The 23,171-nt window shown below is 36.7% G+C and overlaps 1 protein-coding gene across 10 annotated transcripts in view; it reads right to left on the bottom strand.

Annotated features, from left to right (window-relative positions):
• Nucleotides 1-23,171, bottom strand: part of Nrg3 (neuregulin 3) — a 1,113,314-nt gene that overhangs the window by 263,837 nt on the left and 826,306 nt on the right. For all 10 annotated transcript variants that reach the window (XM_074079308.1, XM_074079313.1, XM_074079309.1 and 7 more), the window contains exon 3: nucleotides 18,725-18,798. In XM_074079308.1, the coding sequence (XP_073935409.1) occupies nucleotides 18,725-18,798 (74 nt within the window). The remainder of the gene's footprint in view (nucleotides 1-18,724; nucleotides 18,799-23,171) is intronic.

Genomic DNA, 23,171 nt, shown 5'->3' with positions numbered 1-23,171 from the left:
GAAGGTATATGGCTGATGAACTTCATTTGAAATAGAACAAAGAAATCTCTCCCAATTGCTTTAAGTAGGGCATGGAAGAGGTTAAGAGGGAGAGATGCTGAGGGTGAGGTAACTAATGTACAAAATAGGTCTAATTGGAAATCCCACCTCCCATATAACAAATATATTCTAATAAAATTTTTTTTAAAAACTTCCCTTGAAGGGAGTAAAGTTTTCAAGATTCCAAACAAAATGGAGATAGTGAAAATGTCAACCAATATAACTGAATAGTTAAAATCTATTCAAATGTTAAGGGAGACAAATTAAAAATATACAGGACTGGCTCTCAAAAATTTATCTTCATATATAATAAAACATCAAAAATTTACTTTAACTTTTTACGATTTTATCAAGTGCCTATTGTGTGCCAGGAACTAAGTTAGTTAGCTTAGATTGTCTTGATTACTGCAATCATTTACCCAAAACTGTACTAATTACACATCTATCTTTTTACCTATGTTAAGATAAATTTTTAATCATACTACTAGCCATTATATTTAAGATAGTCTTTTCAAGAAATGATGAAGAAGCTGAATGCTGGTGGCTCACACTTGTAATCCTAGCTATTTGAGATGGGGAAAATTGTGGTTCAAAAAAGTTTGAGACATACCCCCTCACAACAGAAAAAACCAGCACATGGTCACACCTGCCTGTCATCCCAGCCATGCCAGCAAGAATAAAATAGGAGGATTGCTGTCCAGTCTGGCCTGAGCAAAAGGCAAGACTCTATCTCCAGAATAACCAGAGCAAAAAGGGCTGAAGCTGTGGATCAAATGTGAGAGTGCCTGCCTAGCAAGCACAGAGCCCTGGGTTCAAACCCCTGTACTGCTGAAAAAAAAAAACTAAAAATAAATGATGAAAAGTGTCTTGCTCCTTCAGAGAAGTAGAGAAAACAATTCTAAAACCTGTGAGGAATTGCAAAAAACTTGAATAGGTAAAAAACCATCTTCAGCAAAAAGAACAAAGCAGGAGACACAGTACCTGACTTCAAAATATCCTGCAAATCTGTATTAGTCAAAACAGCATGATATTGGCATAAAAAGAGACACATCAACCAATGGGATAGAAAAAGAGACTGGTAAACCAATACATCTGTAGCCAGTTGACATTCAACAATGTTTCTAAGCGTACACAGTAGAGAAAGGGCAGTCTTTTTAGTACTAGGAAAATTGGATTGCAGAAGAATGCAATCTCTTTTACCAATTACCACAATCTATTCAAAATGGATTAAGGACAAAAGTGAAACTTGAAACTATGAAAGTATTAGAAGAAATTCTTCAAGACTTTGGAATGTCTCCAGATTTTCTATGCAAAATCCCCAAAGCATAGGAAATAAAAGAAAAAATAGACCAGCTGGGATTGTAGCAAAATAAAGCTTTTGCATAGCAAAGAAAACAATCAACAGAGTGAAGGAACTAAAGGTGGGAGAAAATACTACAAATTATACTTTGGCAAAGGTTTACTATCCAGAACATACAAGGAACTTTAAAAAAACTCAATAGCAAAAAAGAATAGATAACAAGATTTAAAAATGGGCACGAGACCTACTTAGACATTTCTCAAAAGAAGAAATACAAATGTTCAAAAGCGAAGTGAAAAATGCTCAGGACCACTAATCATCAGTGAAGTGAAAATCAAGACCACAAGAAGCTGTCACAGCACTCTAGTAACAATGGCTATCTTCAAAGAAAAAGATTACAAGTGCAACTGAAGGTGTAGAGAAAAGGGAGCACTTAGGCACTGTTGGTGGGAATGCAAATTAATACAGCCATTATGGAAAACAGTACAGAGGTGCCACAGGAACTTAAAAATAGAACTATCAAATGACCCAGAAATCCCACTACTAGGAATATATCTTAAGAAAATGAAATTGGAATGTCAGAGACATCTGTACTGTCATGTTCACTGCAGCATCATTCACAATAGCCAAGAAATGTAAACAACCTAGTATCTATCAACTGATGAATGGTTAAAGAAATGTGGTACCTACCAAATCAGTAAAATCAGGAATGCAAAAGGGGGGATAACAACAAACACCATGGAAATCCAGGAAATCATCAGAGACGACTTTGAGAACCTATATTCTAATAAATTTGAAAATCTTGAAGAAATGGACAGATTTCTAGATACTTCTGATCATCCAAAACTGAACCAAAAAGACATTAACCACCTGAATAGATCTATAGCATGAAATGAAATTGAAGCAGCAATAAAGAGTCTCCCAAAAGAGAAAAGTCCAGGACCTGATGGGTTCTCTGCTGAATTCTATGACCTTTAAAGAAGTACTAATACCAATCCTCCTTAAACTGTTCCATGAAATAGAAAGGGAAGGAAATCTGCATAACTCATTTTATGAAACCAGTATTACACTCATCCCAAAACCAGGCAAAGACACCTCCAAAAAGGAGAACTATAGGCCAATCCCCTTAATGAGCATTGATGCAAAAATCCTCAATAAAATAATGAGGATTCAGCAACACATCAAAAAGATCATTCACCACAACCAAGTAGGCTTCATTCCAGGAATATAGAGGTGGTTCAACATACGCAAATCTATAAATGTAATACAATACATCAATAGAAGCAAAGACAAAAACCACTTGATCATCTCAATAGATGCAGAAAAAGCCTTCAACAAGATCCAACACCATTTCATGATAAAAGCTCTAAGAAAACTAGGAATAAAAGGAAAGTACCTCAACATTATAAAAGCTATTTATGACAAGCCTACAACCAACATTATACTTAATGGTGAAGAACTGAAACCATTCCCTCTAAAATCAGGAATGAGATAAGGATGCCCACTATCTCCACTCCTATTCAACATAGTACTGGAATTCTTAGCCAGAGCAATTAGGCAAGAAGAAGAAGTAAAAGGAATACAAATAGGTAAAGAAACTATCAAAATATCTGTATTTGCAGATGATATAATCCTATACCTTAAAGACCCAAAAAACTCTACCCCAAAACTCCTAGACACCATCAACACCTACAGCAAGGTGGCAAGATACAAAATCAACTTACAAAAATTATTAGTTTTTCTATACACTAATAATGAACAAACTGAGAAAGAATATATGAAAACAATTCCACTTACAATAGACTCAAAGAAAATCAAATACCTAGCAGTAAACTTAACAAAGGATGTGAATGACCTCTACAAGGAAACTATAAACCCTTGACGAAAGAGATTGAAGAAGACTATAGAAAGTGGAGAGATCTCCCATGCTCATGGATTGGTAGAATCAACATGGTAAAAATGTCTATACTCCCAAAAGCAATCTACATGTTTAATGCAATTCTTATCAAAATCCTGATGACATTCATCAAAGAGATTAAAAAAATCTACCCCAAAATTCATTTGGAAACAGAAGAGACTGCAAATAGCCAAGACAATACTCAGCAAAAAAACAATGCTGGAGGTATCACAGTACCTGACTTCAAACTATATTACAGAGCAATAGTAATAAAAACAGCATGGTACTGGCACAAAAACAGACATGAAGACCAGTGGAGGACCCAGATATGAATCCACACAACTATCCCCAACTTATTTTTGACAGTCTCTAAAAATAAACAACGGTGAAAAGACAGCCTCTTCAACAAAAGCTGTTGAGAAAATTGGTTAGCAGTCTGTAAACAACTGAAACTATATCCATGTTTACCACCCTGTACGAGTATTAACTCAAAGTGGATCAAGAACGTTAATATCAGACCTCAAACTCTAAAGTTGGTAAAGGAAAGAGTAGGAAACACTTTGGAAGCAATAGGTATAGGCAAGGACTTTCTCAATAGAATCCCAACAACTCAGCAACTAAGAGAAAGTATAGACAAATGGGACTACATAAAATTAAAAATATTCTGCACAACAAAAGCAATAATCTCTAAACTGAAGAGACCACCCACAGAGAGGGAGAAAATATTTGCCAGGTATACATCAGACAAAGGACTAATAACCAGAATATATACAGGGAACTCAAAAAACTAAACTCTCCCAAAGTTAATGAAACAATAAAGAAATGGGCAAGTGAACTAAACAGAACTTTCTCAAAAGAAGAAATTCAAATGGCCAAAAAACACATGAAAAATGCTCACCATCTCTAGCAATAAAGGAAATGCAAATTAAAACCACACAAGATTCCACCTCACCCCTGTTAGAATAGCCATTATTAGCAACACCACCACCAACAGGTGTTGGTGAGGATGCGGGGAAAAAGGAACCCTCTTACACTGTTGGTGGGAATGTAAACTAGTACAACCACTCTGGAAAAAAATTTGGAGGCTACTTAAAAAGCTAGACATTGATCTACCATTTGATCCAGCAATACCATTCTTGGGTATATACCCAAAAGACTGTGATACAGGTTACTCCAGAGGCACCTGCACACCCATGTTTATTGCGGCACTATTCACAATAGCCAAGTTATGGAAACAGCCAAGATGCCCCACCACTGATGAATGGGTTAAGAAAATGTGGTATCTATCTTTGACAAAGGAGCTAAAAATATACGATCGAGAAATAACAGCCTCTTCAACAAAAACTGCTGGGAAAACTGGTTAGCAGTCTGCAAAAAACTGAAACTAGATCCATGTATATCACCCTATACCAAGATTAACTCAAAATGGATCAAGGATCTTAATATCAGACCCCAAACTCTTAAGTTGATACAAGAAAGAGTAGGAAATACTCTGGAGTTACTAGGTATAGGTAAGAACTTTCTCAATGAAACCCCAGCAGCACAGCAACTAAGAGATAGCATAGATAAATGGGACCTCATAAAACTAAAAAGCTTCTGTTCATCAAAAGAAATGGTCTCTAAACTGAAGAGAACACCCACAGAGTGGGAGAAAATATTTGCCAACTATACATCAGACAAAGGACTGATAACCAGAATATACAGGGAACTTAAAAAACTAAATTCTCCCAAAACTAATGAACAAATAAAGAAATGGGCACGTGAACTAAACAGAACTTTCTCAAAAGAAGAAATTCAAATGGCCAGAAAACACATGAAAAAATGCTCACCATCTCTAGCAATAAAGGAAATGCAAATTAAAACGACACTAAGATTCCAACTCACCCCTGTTAGAATAGCCATCATCAGCAACACCACCACCAACAGGTGTTGGTGAGGATGCGGGGAAAAAGGAACCCTCTTACACTGTTGGTGGGAATGTAGACTAGTACAACCACTGGAAAAAAATTTGGAGGCTACTTAAAAAGCTGGACATTGATCTACCACTTGATCCAGCAATACCACTCTTGGGGATATACCAAAAAGACCGTTACTCCAGAGGCACCTGCACATCCATGTTTATTGTGGCACTATTCACAATAGCCAAGTTATGGAAACAGCCAAGATGCCCCAGCACTGACAAATGGATTAAGAAAATGTGGTATCTATATACAATGGAATTTTATGCAGCCATGAAGAAGAACGAAATGTTATCATTCGCTGGTAAATGGATGGAATTGGAGAACATCATTCTGAGTGAGGTTAGCCTGGCCCAAAAGACCAAAAATCGTATGTTCTCCCTCATATGTGGACATTAGATCAAGGGCAAACACAACAATGTTATTGGACTATGAGCACATGATAAAAGCGAGAGCACACAAGGGAGGGGTGAGGATAGGTAAGACACCTAAAAACTAGCTAGCATTTGTTGCCCTTAACGCAGAGAAACTAAAGCAGATACCTTAAAGCAACTGAGGCCAATAGGAAAAGGGGAACAGGTACTAGAGAAAAGGTTAGATCAAAAAGAATTAACCTAGAAGGTAACACCCATGCACAGGAAATCGATGTGAGTCAATGCCCTGTATAGCTATCCTTATCTCAACCAGCAAACCCCTTGTTCCTTCCTATTATTGCTTATACTCTCTCTACAACAAAATTAGAAATAAGGGCAAAATAGTTTCTGCTGGGTATTGAGGGGGGGAGAGGGAGGGGGCGGAGTGGGTGGGGGCAGGGGAGAGAAATGAACCAAGCCTTGTATGTACATATGAATAATAAAAGAAAAATGAAAAAAAAAAAAGAAAATTTGGTATCTATACACAATAGAATTTTATGTAGCCGTGAAGAAGAACGAAATGTTATCATTTGCTGGTAAATGGATGGAATTGGAGAACATCATTCTGAGTGAGGTTAGCCTGGCCCAAAAGACCAAAAATTGTATGTTCTCCCTCATATGTGGACATTAGATTAAGGGCAAACACAACAATGGGATTGGACTTTGAGCAAGTGACAGAGGCCAATAGGAGAAGGGGACCAGGAACTAGAGAAAAGGTTAGTTTGAGAAGAATCAACTTAGAATGTAACACATATGTACATTAAAGTAATGCAAGGAATCTCCCTGTATAGCTATCCTTATTTCAACTAACAAAAACCCTTTGTTCTTTTTATTGTTTATACTCTCTCTTCAACAAAATTAGACATAAGGGCAGAACAGCTTCTGCCTGGAAGCAAGGGGGTGGGGGGGAAAGAGAGGGGATGGAGGGGGAGCAGAAGGAAGGGAAGGTGTGGGGGAAAGAGGGGAGAAATGACCCAAACATTGTATACACATAAGAATAAAAGATATATTTAAAAATATATAAATAAAAATAAAAAATAAAATAAAATGTAGAAAAAAAAGAAATGTGGTACATTTACAGAGAACACTATTCAGTCATCAAAAAAGAATGAAATTCTGTTATTTGCAACATCATGGATGAAACTACAGATGATTATTCTAAGTGATATAAGCCAGACATGGAAAGACAAGTAATGTATTTCCTCACTTCTATTTAGAACAAGGAAAGTTGAGCTCATAGAAATAGAGAATAGAATGGTGATTACCTGCTGCTTGGGACTGGGGTAGTGTGATCAATGGGCACTGTGTTACAGATAGGAGTGAGAAGGTCTGAGCTACTACCCAGCAGGGTGACTGTAGATAATAATAATATACTGTAGTTTTCAAAAACCTAAAGAAAGGAGTTTGAATGTTTTCACCATACAGAAACGATCAATGTGGAGATAGATTTTTAATGAGATTTAAACATGATACTGCACATGTGTATTGAAGTATCACATGGCACCCCACAGATATACATAATTCTATATTTTATATATAAATTTAAATAAATTTAAATGTATAATTAGTAAAGAATGTCTTGTCCTTCACTCCTCATAAAAAAATAAAACTAAACATTTAAAGGTCTGCGAAATTTTACTGGTCCCTATCAAAAAACACTTGGAAGGCTAAAATGTAGAATCAAATTTTATTTTAAATTCTTAGAAACCAGTGACTTCTGTGAGTTAATTAACTTCTCTGAATTTCAATTGGGTAGTAAGTGGGGACAGGAGACAGAGGCTTGGCACAATATGCAGTGCATAGCAAGACCTTGTCCCATGAGAGCACCTCAGCTGGGATTCAGAATAGACTGTAGGATTAGGAGGAAAACACTTCCCTGTGTGTATGATCACTGCCAGCAATGTGGTTGATTCATATTTCTTTGTGCTCACTTTTATAACCACATTATCAGAGACTATTTACAATTTGCTTTGTACAATCAAAAATTATACAATTTTTTAAAACTATAGAAAAAATGAAAGGGAGAAATAAAGATAGTAATAGTTCAAACCATTCAATTTCATATCAGTGACATGAGAGTGAAATTGCTCTATCATCCTCTCTTAAAACAACTCTCTCATGGAAAAGAGGGTGGTGTGTGTGCAGCTTAGTACAGCTGTTCTCCTACCATCATATAAAACACAACCAGAGATACAGATAATTCTACCATTTATCTCCAAAATGTAATAGCTCCTGGTCATAGAACATAAATAAATAGGTACATTTAGGAATGTCTAGTTAGCACAGGTGACAATTATTATAGTTATTCCTGAAATTTGCAGAAAGTGGTTATAACTAACTAAGGATACGTGTATTATTATTAGAAGTGTTTGAAATTTATGCATAGTGGAAAATGAGAAAGAAGTACACGAGTGGAAGGGACGAGGTAATGTCAGATGTTAGGAACCCCTTTGGGTAAGAGCCAATTTAGTTTATAGTTATTATTTATTTGGTTTTAATCTTTAGTCTTGGTCAAATTTTTCACCATTTTTCTATGAGTGTTTCCTTATAGTTACTCAAAAGCAGTTCCTCTGGAATCTCCTAGATAAAAAGGCTATTAAAATGTTCACAAAAGACTGTGCCTTCATAGAGTTTTCATGGAAAAAAATTAATGAATTATGGTTATAGGGTCAGGGAAGCTACAAAATGCATAACTCTAGGAAGGGGATCCATCCTCAAAGCATGGTTAGTAAGTCACGTATGTCTTCACATGGTATTCATGGAAGACTGGTTCCAGGACTCCATTTGGATACCAAAATTTGTGAATGCTCAAGTCTCTCATCTAAAATGGTGCAGTACTTGTATAAAACCTACCTGTGCACATCCTCTTGTGTACCTTAAATCATCTCTACATAATTTATAACACCAAACATGATGTCATTGCTATGTGTTGTTTAGGGAATGAGAGAAAAGTCTGTGCATGCTTGCTACAGATGTAATTTTATTTTTCATCAGTGGTTGGATAACCTGCAGATGCAGAAGTTTAGCTCTACACCAAATATAGAATGAACTATAAAATAGGGCATATAATATTCAACTATTGAGGATTCTCTGAACAGTAAGAACCCTACTAAAATAATTCAAATTGAAGGGGGCCAACAAGGGCATTGGGGCAGCCATGGCTTGATGCCTCCCAGGTCAGGTGAGCCCCTGGGCAGAGAAACACCTAGCTTTCCCCAACCCCAGCTATAGGTGCCCTATAGGAAGAGCAAAATCACTGCTAGGAATTTTCTTAGAGAGCCATGGATGAGCAGAGTGGAGTCCTAATGATCAAGTGAACCCAATCCACCCCAGGACACGTCCATGTGCTGCCATGATGGGCCCCACCTGCCTGGCTTTAAGCCAATCTTATTCTGCCTGTGAGTGAAATCACATTTGGCAAAGTAAATCAATAAAACAGGAGTGTGTTCTCTCTTCTTCCTCTGGGCCACAAGTGTCATTCAGGGACCAACATACAATGTGTCAGGAGATACCTCAAATCCCACTGCAGCATCAGAGTGTGAAAAGTCAAATAGAAAATAATGATGCTTAAGGAAGAAGGGAATGTGAGGAATCATAGCTAATTATGGGAAAGAGCTCTGGCAGCTTTTGAAACTGTCTCCTCGTTTTTATTTTTAACTTTTTTTTTCTAGAACTGGATTGAGCTCAGGACATTAGGCTTGTGAGGCAGGTACTCTACCACTTGAGTCATTCCACCAGCACTATTTTTTTTTTTATTTTTAGGCTCCATAGCTAATGGGGTTCAAATTCTACCTCTACCATTTGTTCGGTATGTATTCTTGGGCATTTTATTTATCTTTGACTCAGTATCCTTATCATTAAGACAGGGATTAATATAATCTGCTTCCTACAGCTATTTGAGGATTATCTGTAAAGTGCTAAGAACAGTGCTGTCACACAATAATCCTATCCAGTTTTTGCTTTTATCATTATTTCAATAATTATTAACTTTAACATTAATTTAAATAGTAAGTTAATATATTCAGTAAAATGTACACAATGATAATTTAGATAATATAGAAAAATACTGAAAAAATTGGACAACCCTACCACATTTTGAAAAGAATTGCCTTCAGGTTATTTTTGAAGCAAGAACATTAAAGTATAAACATATCTATTTTGCAAATTTGGATGACCATACAGTCCTATTTCATATTTTTTACCATGATGTAATTATGCATAGCTCTACTTTTTACTCTCTATGATCGTTTAGATTATAAATTTTATGGTCATCCTAATCATACCATAGAAACTATTTTGAAACTTATATTCTATTTAATATACAATGATTGCTTTTCTAAACATTACATGTTATTCTAAAACTATGTGAAACCAACTTCTCGTCAGTACATGGTTGAACCATTATTAACAGACAGTATATTTTAAAATACAGAACAAGAAGACATAAGGAAATAACATTAATGAATGTAATATACTATAAATTTTTGAAATTTAATATTTTCATGCTGTTACCTATATCTGCAGAGAAGAAAATCCATAAAAGCACCAAATATGTACAATCAGGGATCAGATAATTAATGTATTTTAAAATCAATGAGGAAGCTTCAGATTATTTAATAAATTCTGTTGGGAGAATTATTTTAACTCTCTTTTTAAAACTATTGTTCCTAAACTCAAACTACATACTCACATACATTTCAGACAGATTATGAATATTTATAAACATACATGAATCTATATTATAACAATAAATGCAAAGTAAACTTGAATAACTAAATTAATTCAGTATTTAGGTATTTCATTATGAGGAAATCTCAAACATTAACACATAAGAATTATTATCTTTTAAATTGCTGATAGATTTGATTAAAAGCAAAACTTCTCTGTGTGTCAAAAAATCATAAATAACAAAGAGAAATCTTCAAGAATTGGAAGTGAATAGTTTATTATCCTCAAAACAACACTATTTTAAATAAGACCAAAAAATTAAAGCATATGAAAGTGAATGGAAAAATTCTCAAAAGCATAAATGAACTAATATTCTAAAGAAAACATAATATTTCTGATAACAGAAGAAGTACAATTTATAGCATGGGTGGGATATAATTTTCCCTATAATATTTGCAATTAAAATACTACCATTCAGTGATGGTAAACAAAAAAAGTATAATCAACTTTCCTATTACAGCTTCCTAAAAGTATAAATTTGCCTATCTTTTCTGGAGGAAAGGATATCAAAATGTACCAAATGCTTAAGAATTTATCCAGCATAAATTATCTGGGCCTGAAGGTACAGTGATTTAAAAACTACTTGTCAATCACTTCACTCATGCAAAATTGGAAACTGACTAGATTATTGGTCAAAGCATCTATATTACATCCTCACAATGGTGTACCCTTTAAAATAACAGTTAAAAAACACAAGATCACATAATGATATGGAAAAATATTCATAATATGAGTGGAGGAAAAAAGAGACTACAAAATATATAGAGAATGATTCCAACTTTGTAGGGCAAATGTGCTACAAGATATGAACACTTAATTCATCCTACCTCAGATCCGACCAAGGTATCAATAGAATGGATGATAGATAATGAAGTGTGAGACAAATCATCACACACAGAATTTATAAAGGAAATAAATACTCTAGAACCATTCCATAACATTGATCTCTCTCACTGACTTTGAAAATCTGAAAGGGACAGGAGAGAGGTGAGAGTGTTCTATCTTTGATCCCGGGAGTCTGATGACAGAGACTAGGGAATGGCCTTCACTCCTGAAGCAGAAGCTGGGGACTGTCTGCGGTCCACTCAGGAGAATGGAGAAATGGTTAGGAGCTGTCTTAATGCTTGCTTTCCTACCTTCCCACAACAGGAAGATAATCTTCCTTGGGAAACTGGCAGAGATGTAGCTGAGCTGGGACACTGAGGGAAGCAGGGACAGCTGTGTTGCGTTTTGGTCACATGAGTACTTCTTTAATGTATTGAATAAAATTGAATACCTATTATATAATATATTCCATAAAAGGTATGAACTACTTGGAATGCTATACACTAATTGATTAGTAGTAGTTATCTCTGAATTGTGTATTCATGGGTGATTTTTTGTTTTTGTAAATAAAATTATTTTCTTATTCTTTTAAAAATGGTATATCTTGCACATATGACTGGTAAATTTTGGTACTTTATACAAATAAAAAGGATAGACTTAAAGAAGTTGGCAATTAAATATATGTAAAAGCCACAGACTTGACAGAACCAATGGAATGATGAGATTCATGGAGACGTGTTCAAAATAAGACAAACCTGTTACTTCTCATTTAAGGCCAGAAAAATGGCAAGAGTGACAGATTTTGCAGATGAATCCATTGGGCAAACTATGTTTTTATGGCTTCTGGAGGGTAACACAATATAAGAGACTTAAGTGTTTCCAGAAGAGTTCAGTCTGAAAAACACCAACTTTCAATCTGTATGGCTCAGTGGACCAGGTACAACTGGTGAGTAGTTGATGTTTTGTGGCCTCAAGAATCTATATTTTCTACATTTAATTTGGTAATAGAAATTTCATTCCCATGGTCATGTTTTGCACCTCTATAGAGGGCCTTACACACTCTAGGATGAATGGTACTCATAAGGTTTAGATTGTGAATAGCTTTTGCAACAGAACATACCTACCACACCCTAGACAGAATGCTCCCTCATAGCCTTTCCTGAGTTCTCTCCCTCCATTTTATGTGAATTTTTATTGTTCCTCCATTTTTATGCTATTGCTGAAGATACCTAGTTCTTATGTGTATCCTTGTTCGTGCATTTTTATCTCCTGTATACAACTGTAAAAATTTGAGGCCAGGTAATGTACTAGACTATTTATTGATGATAAGTCTTATGGTCGAATTTGTTCCTTCCAAAATTCTCATTGTAAAACATAGTGTCCAAAATTGGTAGAATTAAGAGGTAGGGCCAGTAGGAGGTAATTAGTATGAGGGAATTTGTACCCTTATAAAAGAAGTCCCAGAGAGGTGCATTGTCCCTTTCTCCATGTGACGACACAATGAAAAGACACTATTCATGTAAAAGGTGCACTCACCTGATACTGAATCTTGATTTTGGCCTTTCAGAGCCCAGAACTATAAAAAGTAAGTTTCTCTTGTTCATAAGACACTCTGTTTAGGGTACTTTCAATATAGTCACCCAAATAAATTAAGATAGTAGGAGCTGTAATTATTGTCTATGCACAGCATGACATATGTTATGTGTGCTTAATTATTTGGAGGAATAAATGAATGAATAAATACAGACATGCATTATTTTGGCTGTGCATTGAACCCTGCTGCAAAATTGCTCACATGGACTGCCTCTATTTTTCATTCTACAGATGAAGAAACTGAGGCTCCATTATAGTGTGGATTTGCTCAAGCTCACACTGCAAACACCAGGTAGTTATAAAATTAGAAACAAGACCTTCTGATTCCAAATTCAGAACATCTTTTATCACTTCCTTCTATCTAATTATTGACATGTGGAAAACTTAGAAGCAAGAGAGTACTGATTCTGGGTCTTTTGGGGGGAATTTCCTGGTAACATCCTTCAAGGACACATTCTGTGTCTGGGTAGCAAAGTCTTACCCAGGCTCCATGTCCTACATTGGCTTTTCCAGGATGTTCTGAAGTCTTCTCCTTCACTGAGCCATACGTGACAGAGGAGCACCACTCTACCCTGATCTTGGTGGTTTAGACATGGGATGTGTGTGGCGGGGGAGTGGGGGTTGATGAAATCCTAGGCTTCAGAGAATACCAGAAAGGAGATGGCACTTCCCTGTACCATTGTTCCTGAAGTCCATTCAGGAACCAAGTGTTAATTGGTTCACTTTCTTGCCTTTGCTATTTCTTGTACTAGGATCCAGATACTACTGTAGGTTTATTTTTAGACTACTAAATTGATTGTAGGAAGTTGAGACACACAAGTCCAGTTTGAGGTGGCAATGGGAAGTCTAACGCTATATCATCTTCTTCACTAGTCTTCTTCTGAGGCACATCCAGAGAGCCCACTGGCCTCTTCTAGGGTGCTTTGAGAGCAGATCCTGAATTGTAAGAACCAAAGAAACCTCAGGCCGAATGCATGTTAGCACATATGGATAAGTGCTAGAAGTCATCTTCCATCTTTCTAAGAAGATATGATGACTCCAAAAGCTTAAGCTCTATCAGCTTCAGGCCAAAGCCCAGGCCTGCAGACAGGTTACATGCTGTCACAGCCATGGAGACATTGGGTATTGGATTTTGGCAGGCAAAGGGAGGTGCAGGAAGGTCTGGAATGGCTGCTATAGCTGTGTGAGGAGGAAGACCCTCATTTCTGAAAAGAATCTGATTCTACTGAGTCTATTCCCTACAGTTGCTCCCAGGCAACTGTTTGGTTAACATACTGGTGAGAACTCTGGTTGGAATGTGGGCTTATGAGGAACGCATCTGAGCAGTTCATTAGCCCACTCACGTTTCCCCAGCTCCATGTAGTTCTGCCTCAAGGTTGATGATGACACCCAGCCTGGGTGGGTATGCGCAGTCAGAAAAGAAATGAGAGCAGAAGTTTATGGGCTGATCCACTATTTGGGGAGGGGGTAATGATTACATTAGAAATTGTCAAGAAGGTTAAGGGCTTCTTGGAAGCTCACTGCTGCTACCCATTTGCAGGGCTGGCAGCAGCAGAAGGAAGGTACAGATATCTGTACTTCAGGGTGGCTATATTAGCCAGTGTCAGCTCCTCCACAGACAAGCCATGTCCTCTAGACCTTAACCAAAGTTTATTCCTTTTACTACCTTCCACCTCAACATTTGCTTCCAACCTAGCCTCGCGATCTGAATGCAACTTGTAGTACTTTGAATTCACAAGAGGGTTTGATTAACCTGACAGTTACATGCATTGAATATTTTTTCCAAAAACTGACATCCAATGACCTGTCAAGTCTAATTCTTGTGTGTGTTTGTGTTCCAGAATGGAGTTATCTTGCAGGTTCTTTGGTGGGAGATAGAAGAGGTAAGTTTTTAGAATAGCGCATCTAAGGACCCAGACAGGGATCATAGTAAAGACAACTGTCATAGCAGCCACTGAAGATCTCAAAGTGACACCTTTTCATTATTCCCCCAAATACATATGATATTATATTTTATTTTAAAAAGGTTATTGTCAGAGGTGCCTATTTCTGACCAATTCTTCATTTCCTGGGGGAGAATAAAGAGCAAAAGCAACTTATCCCTTGGTAGGTAGACTTCAGTAAGTAAAGGCATGCCCTGAGCACATGGGGAGAAAAAAAAAGGAGGAGGAAATAGAGAAAATAAAGGGGACAGAGGAGACAAAATAGAGGGAAGATATTGGAGGGAAGCTTATTTCCTGAGTATAGTCAATCCAAAGATATCATGAGCAGCAAATTAAACAATCCTTCAGCAAGAATTTTGACAATGAAATTTCATTAGGGATTTAAATCTCTATGGAAGCTCAAGTTGCTGTATTAAGATTTGAAAATTGTGCAAATATTGTTCCTTAGAAGGATGTTTGCTGCAGGTCATTGAGTTTCAGTCAGTGAAATTTAGATTGATAAATGTCCTGTTGAAAATAACTAGAGGAGGAAGGGTTCCAGGAGTGGCAGGAAAGAGCCCTGCAGTGGGGAGCTCAGACCCTAGAGTTATTTGGAAGGAAAATGAGAGTTCAGTATTAACTAGCTGCATAAACTTGAGCAAGTTTATTTAGTATATCTGAGGCCTAATTTCCAAATCTATAAAATGTGGGCAATTTCCAAGATATTTGCTGCTGGACTATGATTGAGAACATCTAATAAAATAATCCTAGGTAAAGCTGTGGGGCACAGTACCTGGCACATGTAACATCAAAACATATAAGTGATGATGAAGGGCAGAGGGCTAACATTTCCCTGGCATTGACTCAGTCAATTTCTGTGATGAACTCCTAGAGGTACTACCACTACTTTGCTCAGATGAAAAGCCTGAGGTTTGGGAGCTGAATAAATCAGCCATAGTCACAAAGGGTTAAATGTTGCAGCACATTCACCTCTGTTTCAATATAACATGCTATTCCCCTTACCTATTCTGTGAGGTCCTCAGAGCCTAAATTGTATTTGTACAGCTTGTATTAACAGAATCTTACTGAGTAGATGGTATGTTGTAGCTGCTCAGAAAATATTGGTGGAATGAATTAATGATTACACAAATAAATAAATGGATGGAGGGATCAATGGATGACATAATGCCTTTCCATTTAAATGGAGTCTCAGACTCATCCATGAACTCTCAGTACTTATCTTTTTTTTTCTATTTGTAGGAATTCTGACATTTTAACTCAGGCAGTGATATGCCATTTTATAGAAAACAGGAGTAAAAAACAACTTCCTATAATTTCACAACCCAAATACTAAAAGTCCCTTTTGAGTATATATCCAAAAGCATGTAAGACTACATAAAATAAGGACACCTCTACACCCATATTCATAGCAGCACTGTTCACAATAGCCAAGTAATGAGATCAGCCTAGGTACACATCAACTGCTGAAGCGTAAAGAAAATATTATATGTATGTGTGTGTGTGTGTGTGTGTGTGTTGGGGTGTGTGTGTGTGTGTATGTTTATTCAGCCATAAAAAAGAATGAAATTATGTTCTTTTTAGGAAAATGGATGAAACTGGAAATCATGTTAAGTGATCAAGGCTGAGAAAGGCAAATATCAGATATTACTTGTTCCCACTCGTGCAGAATCTAGACCTTAAAAATGAATGACAAGAGTATAAAAAGAGAACACTATTTGGGAATATGAAGCAACAGGAGAGAGGAAGGTGAAAGGAGAGGTGGAAGGGGGAAAATGTGCTCAAAGTAATTCATAAGCATGTATGAAAACAGTGAATTTTATTAAAAGTTTTTTAAAAGGAATAGGGGGTTAAGAAAGAGTAATAGGGTGACTTTGATCAAAGCACATTATATGCATGCATGGAAATATCACAGTGAAATCCCTCTGTGCAATTAATATTCACTAATAAAAAGAGAGAGGAAAAAAGTCTTCGTGTACACTAAAACAAAAAGCCAAACAATGACTTCTTTTTAAATGTAAGATTCAGAAATAATTAACTTCCTCTTAATAAAATAATAAAATATAAAATCCTCCTCTGAGTATTTTAATATATTTCTTTTCCAACTTTAGGTCAAAGGCTGTTCTTTTGCAATTTTATATAAAAATAATTTTGTATTTTCAAATAACTGAAATATTTCATACTGCTATCGTTTTAAAGGCAAATTACTAGACGAGGCAAGATGTTCAATATCTTTACATGAAAGATACCCCACTTACTTGTTATTTAGAACATTTCCATGCTTTACACCACAGTAAGTATTGCTGCACTAAATATTTTTGTGCATGTAAGGCCTAGGCCTTCAGGGCCTTAATTATTTTTCTCTGAGGAGCACATAGTCATTAGGGTGGGTATAACCAACTTTTGTAATGATGGACTCTGACATCTAATTGTATACCAAGATTTGATCAAATTGTTTAAAGGGAGATTATTTTACCTATTTGTATAATATACAGGGCTTTGCTCGGTATCCTGTACTTAATAAATATTTCAGTCATATATGAAAAGGAAGGGAGGAAAGGGAAGAAAAGGAAAGGAAGGGAACGGAGGAGAGGGGAAAAGTAGAGAGGAAAGAAGAGGAGAGGAGAGGAGAGGAAAGGAGGACGGGGAGAGAATGAGAAACAAATAAGGAAACTAGATATATCAAAGAAACTTTCTTTTAAAGAGAAAAAGAAATTGAGGGAAATAAGAAACACCCAAATATGTGTCTCTAATCCCAACCATGAACAGCCTTTCAGACACCAGTTTAACAAGTAGCCATGACCACAGGAAAAGACATGCAGCACTGCATAACAGCATCCTATCTGGATAATTCCTAAAGAACAGTGCTTCTTTCACATATCAGAGAACAGAAATATCTAAGACTAGATTTTAGCAACCTTCACTCATTCTTAAGAAATTTGTAAGGAAAAGAGTAGTTAACCACTGCATGGTGGGTTGCCTTGCTGAGATAAAACACATTTACATTAAAAGAAAACTTTCTTTGTTTAAATAGCTTTACATTTATCTGAAGAAATGTGGCTAGAAATTCATGGGGGAAATGAAAATACAGATTTGAACGATGCTGAAAGGTGATTAGACATGTTCATTGTGTGACAAAATCCATACTCACTGGCATAGCAATCTCTCTTGTCAATAGAAAATATTTTGCTAAACTCTGAGTCACGCATGTTCATTATTCACAAAACCCCAGCATGGCTTTTATGATTTGAAAATTCCTGTCATTATCTTCACTAACTAAATTGCTGATCCAATTTAAAAAAAAAAAAACTCTCTCTCTTTCTTTTCTTTTTCAATGATTCAGTTGCAGCAGAATTTGAAAAAGCAAAAAACTAGAGATGAAATTTAAAAATCACATTTAACTAGAACTGGGCATTTTAATATAGCAAAGTACTTTGGAATCCATATACAAACAGAAACTAGGAACTAATAGTATTTTTAGTGGTAAATTTTCTTTTTTCATGAAGAAAAACTTTCTTCAATACTGTAATGATGCTTTGCAAATCATGTTGTTCAGAAGAATGGAGTTTTCAAAGTTTGTTTGAAATCGTTACGCAGTTTTAAATGTGTATTTTCTTATTGTAATAAAATAAATGTTAATATTTTGCTATCATCACCAATTACCAGGCAGGATATCAGAAGTCATATGATAATATAGTTTGCATAACATTCTTTTGGGTAAATAATAAGTTTGTCAAAGGGTGGGATTGGGGGTGAGCCTAGCAGCCAGGCAGCAGGATTTGCTGGGAGTTCATTAACCCCCAGATGTTAGAGGTGTGGATAAATCTGGAGGCCAGGGGCCCTACCTTGGAGAAGACCTGGACCAAGTTGGCTCTAAGAACACTTTGAACATTAACTTTATCACCACCTTCTGCTCTTGGCAGCTTTCAGAGACACGTGAGTGAAATGCAAACTTCAGAAGAATTAACAACCATTGCTCACAGGAAGGGTTGCCTATATACTGCATTAGACAGAAAAAGTGCATGACCTACTTGGATCTGATAAGATGGAGTCAGTTTTCGGCAGAAATTGATCACAGCGGACTCCTTGGTAGCCTTCTTTGCACCTAAGAAGAAGGGATAAATGACAAACATATGCATGTGGTTGTGACAGATTCATTTCCAGACCTCAACAAGTAAAATAGCCAACAATTAACATAAATGTGAGAACAGTATATCTAGGCTCTCCTATTATTTGATTCAGTCTGTTCCTGACATTGTCAGGCAGAGTTTATTATTTTATTTCTGTGCAAAACAAAGCAAAAACCAAAATCAAACACTTTTTCTTTTATAGTTGTATATGCAATATTTAAGGAACAAATTGAATAGCATTTTAAGATGATCTAATTAGCAATCTGAATAATGATTAATCTCATATGATAATTCTGGGAGCGGGTGTCCTCCCTTTATACAAGACTCTGGTGTCTAAATGCATTCAGAAACATCACAAGTGCCATTTTTTTCTTATAAAAAGTCTAATATAATATAATAATACATCAGTTATGGATTTTAGCTACCACTTTCTTCATTTTCTTATGTTTTATTAGTTTGCTCATTTGCTAATTTTACTTTTTTGAGTTTATTTCTAGTTTTTCTTCCCATCAGCATCACATAATCACTTTTGCCAAAAATATCAGCATTTCATCTGGCAAGGTCTGAGAGGCATCATTCTAAGCTCACATTTTTCTCTCCCCATTTTCTCTTTTATATTCAGCAAACGTGCAAAGTGCCTAGTTTCTGCCAGGTACTGCACAGGCAACTATCCTGAGGTGGATGCAATTTGGAGGCTAGGAATTTGTCTGGAAGCACCAGCAATGAGGCATGTCACACAGCCCTGCCAGACTTCCCCAGCTCGTTCAATCAGGACTGCTTGGCTGCCTTGGACAGCACAGCACATGAGCTGGCAGTTCAGGGGACCAAATACAGCCAAGGCCCCAAATGCTGCCTCCAAGCCATCTCTTTAAGTAGGAAGGTGGCATTTACAGGTCTGCTTGAAGCTTAATCTGTCATGCTTGAGTTAAGCAGGGAAGCATCCATTGTTGCTTGTGGGATGCATCTGTCCTACTTACAGAAGGGGAAATTGTGCCACTGGCATAAAAATCAGATTTAAAAAACAATCCTCTGGTTGTTAGAAATCTATAAAATTGACCAAAAAAATAAAATCAAAGAGACAGTTCTGTTAGAGATGAGAGTTGTGAATTCTTTCCTTAGAATATGATTTGTTTTCTGAGTGTAATAAACTATCAGACAAGGTTTGTTGCAATTGGGGCAGCACTATTGAAAAGCACATAGGTAATTTTTCTACCTTTCATTGGGAGCCAAATTGGAAATCAGGTAATCAGGCAGGCTCTCCTCAGCACCTTTTAAAGCCTGGCTCTCTCAAGTGTATTTGGCAATTTTCGTCATAGACTGAGAACAAAGACCTCTCATATATGGATAGTTTAGAAGCCTCACAAACTACTGAAAGAATTTGTTTATGCAGACACATATTTTCTTAACCTTTAAAAAATTATTTACTGCACTTAAAATAAAGCAGGCATATTGTTTATTTCATAATGGCAAAAAGTCAGAAAATACTTAGGCCTGAAACACATTTGTGATAAAATAAGTAAATTGTTTCCTGAGAGCTGTCTTCTTGTTGAGATCTTGCCTTTATTCAGAATTATCTGTACTACAGAAGTTCTGCGATTGTGGGACAATATGTACCCCCTTTCCACAGATTTTTTTCAAACATGTGGGAAGATTTTAAGTACCCTTTATTATTTGTATTTTTATTTAATATGAAAATGGTATCCTAGGGGGATGGTAGCTTTTAAGGGGAAGTGCTGTTTTTGTTTTGTTTTGCTTTTTAAACATTCTTTCTTTCTTAAAATCCATTATCCCATTTGTGGGTGGAAAAGAAAATAAGGAAAAAGGTTTGAAAATTTTCCAGTCTTAAACTGATTTGCCATGGGTACAAGGCCACTTGGAAGTATTGAAGCCTCTGAAAAAATTGCAGGGCCAGTAATTTCCTGCAGCCTTCATCCCTGTGGGCTGCAGATAGTAAAGCAGACAGTGTGGCAGCAGCCTCGTTCAGGCTAGGAGGCTCACCAGGAGCAGTGTGGCCATATGCAAGGCAAGCCCTGCTCCTTTGTGAAGGAGGCAGCAGTCATTCCTAAGTGGTGCAGGGTTTGAAAATAATGTACTAAAATTCTCATTTAAAAATCACACACATATCACCTTGATACGTTCAGACTCATCCAAATGTGAAGATGGAATGCTACTGGCAGACCATGCCAGGGAAGTGGACTGGACTTATGACAATAAAAGACAAGATGTGAACACAGAAAAGTCTTCCAAAGTACTTCTGCACAGATTGAGGTTGGTGGACCTTTGCAACCTCGAGTGTGATAAATGTGTCTTTTGAGAAATAGGATTGTGTTGCCTGGTTTTGTTTCTTTAGCTTGGAGGGTGGTGACAGTATTTTTGTGTTGTTTGTCTGTTTGTTTGTTTTTCCTTTTTGAAAGACATCAGTACAAGAACAAGATAAATTTACATATTAGAAATGTCTTTCTGTTTGTCCTCTTAATGCCTGAGAGAAAAACATTAAAAAAGTGCATATACAATTTTTAATAACAAATACATTTTTAAAAGTGCAAATATTGCATTCACCAGGTTATTATTCTATTATTTTCTACCCTGCCATGCCTGCAAAACTTCACTCAGTCCATCTACTACCTTTTCTCTGTATTTCTTTATCCTTTGGAGCCTTGCATCATAGCAAGTATATTAGAAATTGCAACATTACGCTGTTGTTTTATGGGTACATTTTGATTCTACAACTAGATGGTATAAGAGCAGGGAACAGTCTCAGGCAATGAAACACAGTCAAGGCTAACAAACAGTTTAGTAAAGAAAGTGAGAGAATTATTATCAACAGTGAAATGACCAAAAAACAAACACAGTTTGCAAGAGTTGAGAAATTTTATTTTGAAAATAAGTTAGCCTCAAGTTCTATTAGTTTACTCTGAGGTGAAGTTATGCCTTTAGAAATCACTAACTTCATGAATTGGCTAGTTGTTTTATTTGCATATTTAACAGGCTAAAGGGAAGGACATTGTTGAGGTGACAATGTCCAAAGCAGAATAGGGCAGGTGGGAGGTTTTAGAGATAACTATGATGGAGTTGCTTATATACAATGCAGGAGAGGGTGTGGTGAAAGGGCTGGAGATTCACTTCTTAAATATCAATAAAGGTCTTTCCTGATGAGCCACAGGGTCAAGTTACAACCCAGAGTCCCCTTCTCAGGGACTGGGGTAGCTGTGCAGTTTCCAGTGCAGACATTACTTTTTCTCCTCCTTACATCTCTCCAGCTTTGTTCTCACACCCTTATCACTTATTCAGCTGTATTGAATTAACAGACATCCCTTTCAATCAATTTTCCTCTTCTACATTGTCCTTGAGAAAAAGTTCAGTGGGTGGTTATACTGAATATTTTAAAAAAAGAAAATATGAGAAAATAAAAAATGCATTGTCTTTGATTTGGATCCAATATCATTTTGTCCAGCCTGATGAAACCCAGGCAGTCAACATATCACCAGCCTACATGTGGAAGATCCCAAGGAAGCAACTTCTAAAATATTTAGGGCATGTGTTGATGTTCCCACAGAAACCAACTTTGGCCAGCTTAAAGTGATGACAATGGCCATTGACCCATGGCTAAACTCAAGCCAGTTAATTCTCATCTGCCTGTTGATTTATTTGAGCAGATTTCCTATATAAGTTAGGCCTAAGAATTATCAATCATCTTCAAAAGCTTCCTAACTCTTCAGATTATTCTAAAATTTCTCCCTCCTTCTCCTGTTAAGAAAATAAAACAGGAGGATCCAAGATGGCGACTAGGGTGCAGAAGCAGACAGCATGAACTCCATAAATCAAAAATCTTGCTAAGATGCTGGAGCCACACTTGGTAGATATAAAGCACCAAGAAGAATCAAAACTTCAACACCCTGAACCCCCAGTCCATAAAAAGCTTCTCCATGCTGTGTTACAATGAGAAAACAGGAGGGCTCCAATGTCTCCAGACAGTGGCTCCAAACCTGCTTGAGAGACATCCGGCAGACCAACAGGTGAGCACCAAGCATCATGCGGTATTCCCACAGCCAAGCCTAGGATAAACCAGCATAGCCCCTGGACAGAATGACTCCCCGCATGGCAAACAAAACAAACAAAACTGAAAATAAACAAGGAACTGAAAACAAACATGAGCAGAGTGGGTAGGGTGCTGTAAGCACAATGGAAAAGGAGGGAGGATCAAGAAGCTGATCTCCACATGAATTTATAGTAAATAAAGGCTGAAAAGACAGAAGGGCTGACAGTGGGCAGGTGCCTGAAATAGGGCAGGTAGCAGTCCACAAAGCTCATCTCCTGAGCCAGTGAGCAACATCCAAAGTCAAATGAC

Source organism: Castor canadensis, chromosome 7 (assembly GCF_047511655.1).
Source record: "Castor canadensis chromosome 7, mCasCan1.hap1v2, whole genome shotgun sequence".
NCBI classification, from domain to species: domain Eukaryota; kingdom Metazoa; phylum Chordata; class Mammalia; order Rodentia; family Castoridae; genus Castor; species Castor canadensis.
The sequence above is the reverse complement of the archived record's forward strand: the minus strand, read 5'-3'. Positions and strand labels throughout refer to the sequence as shown.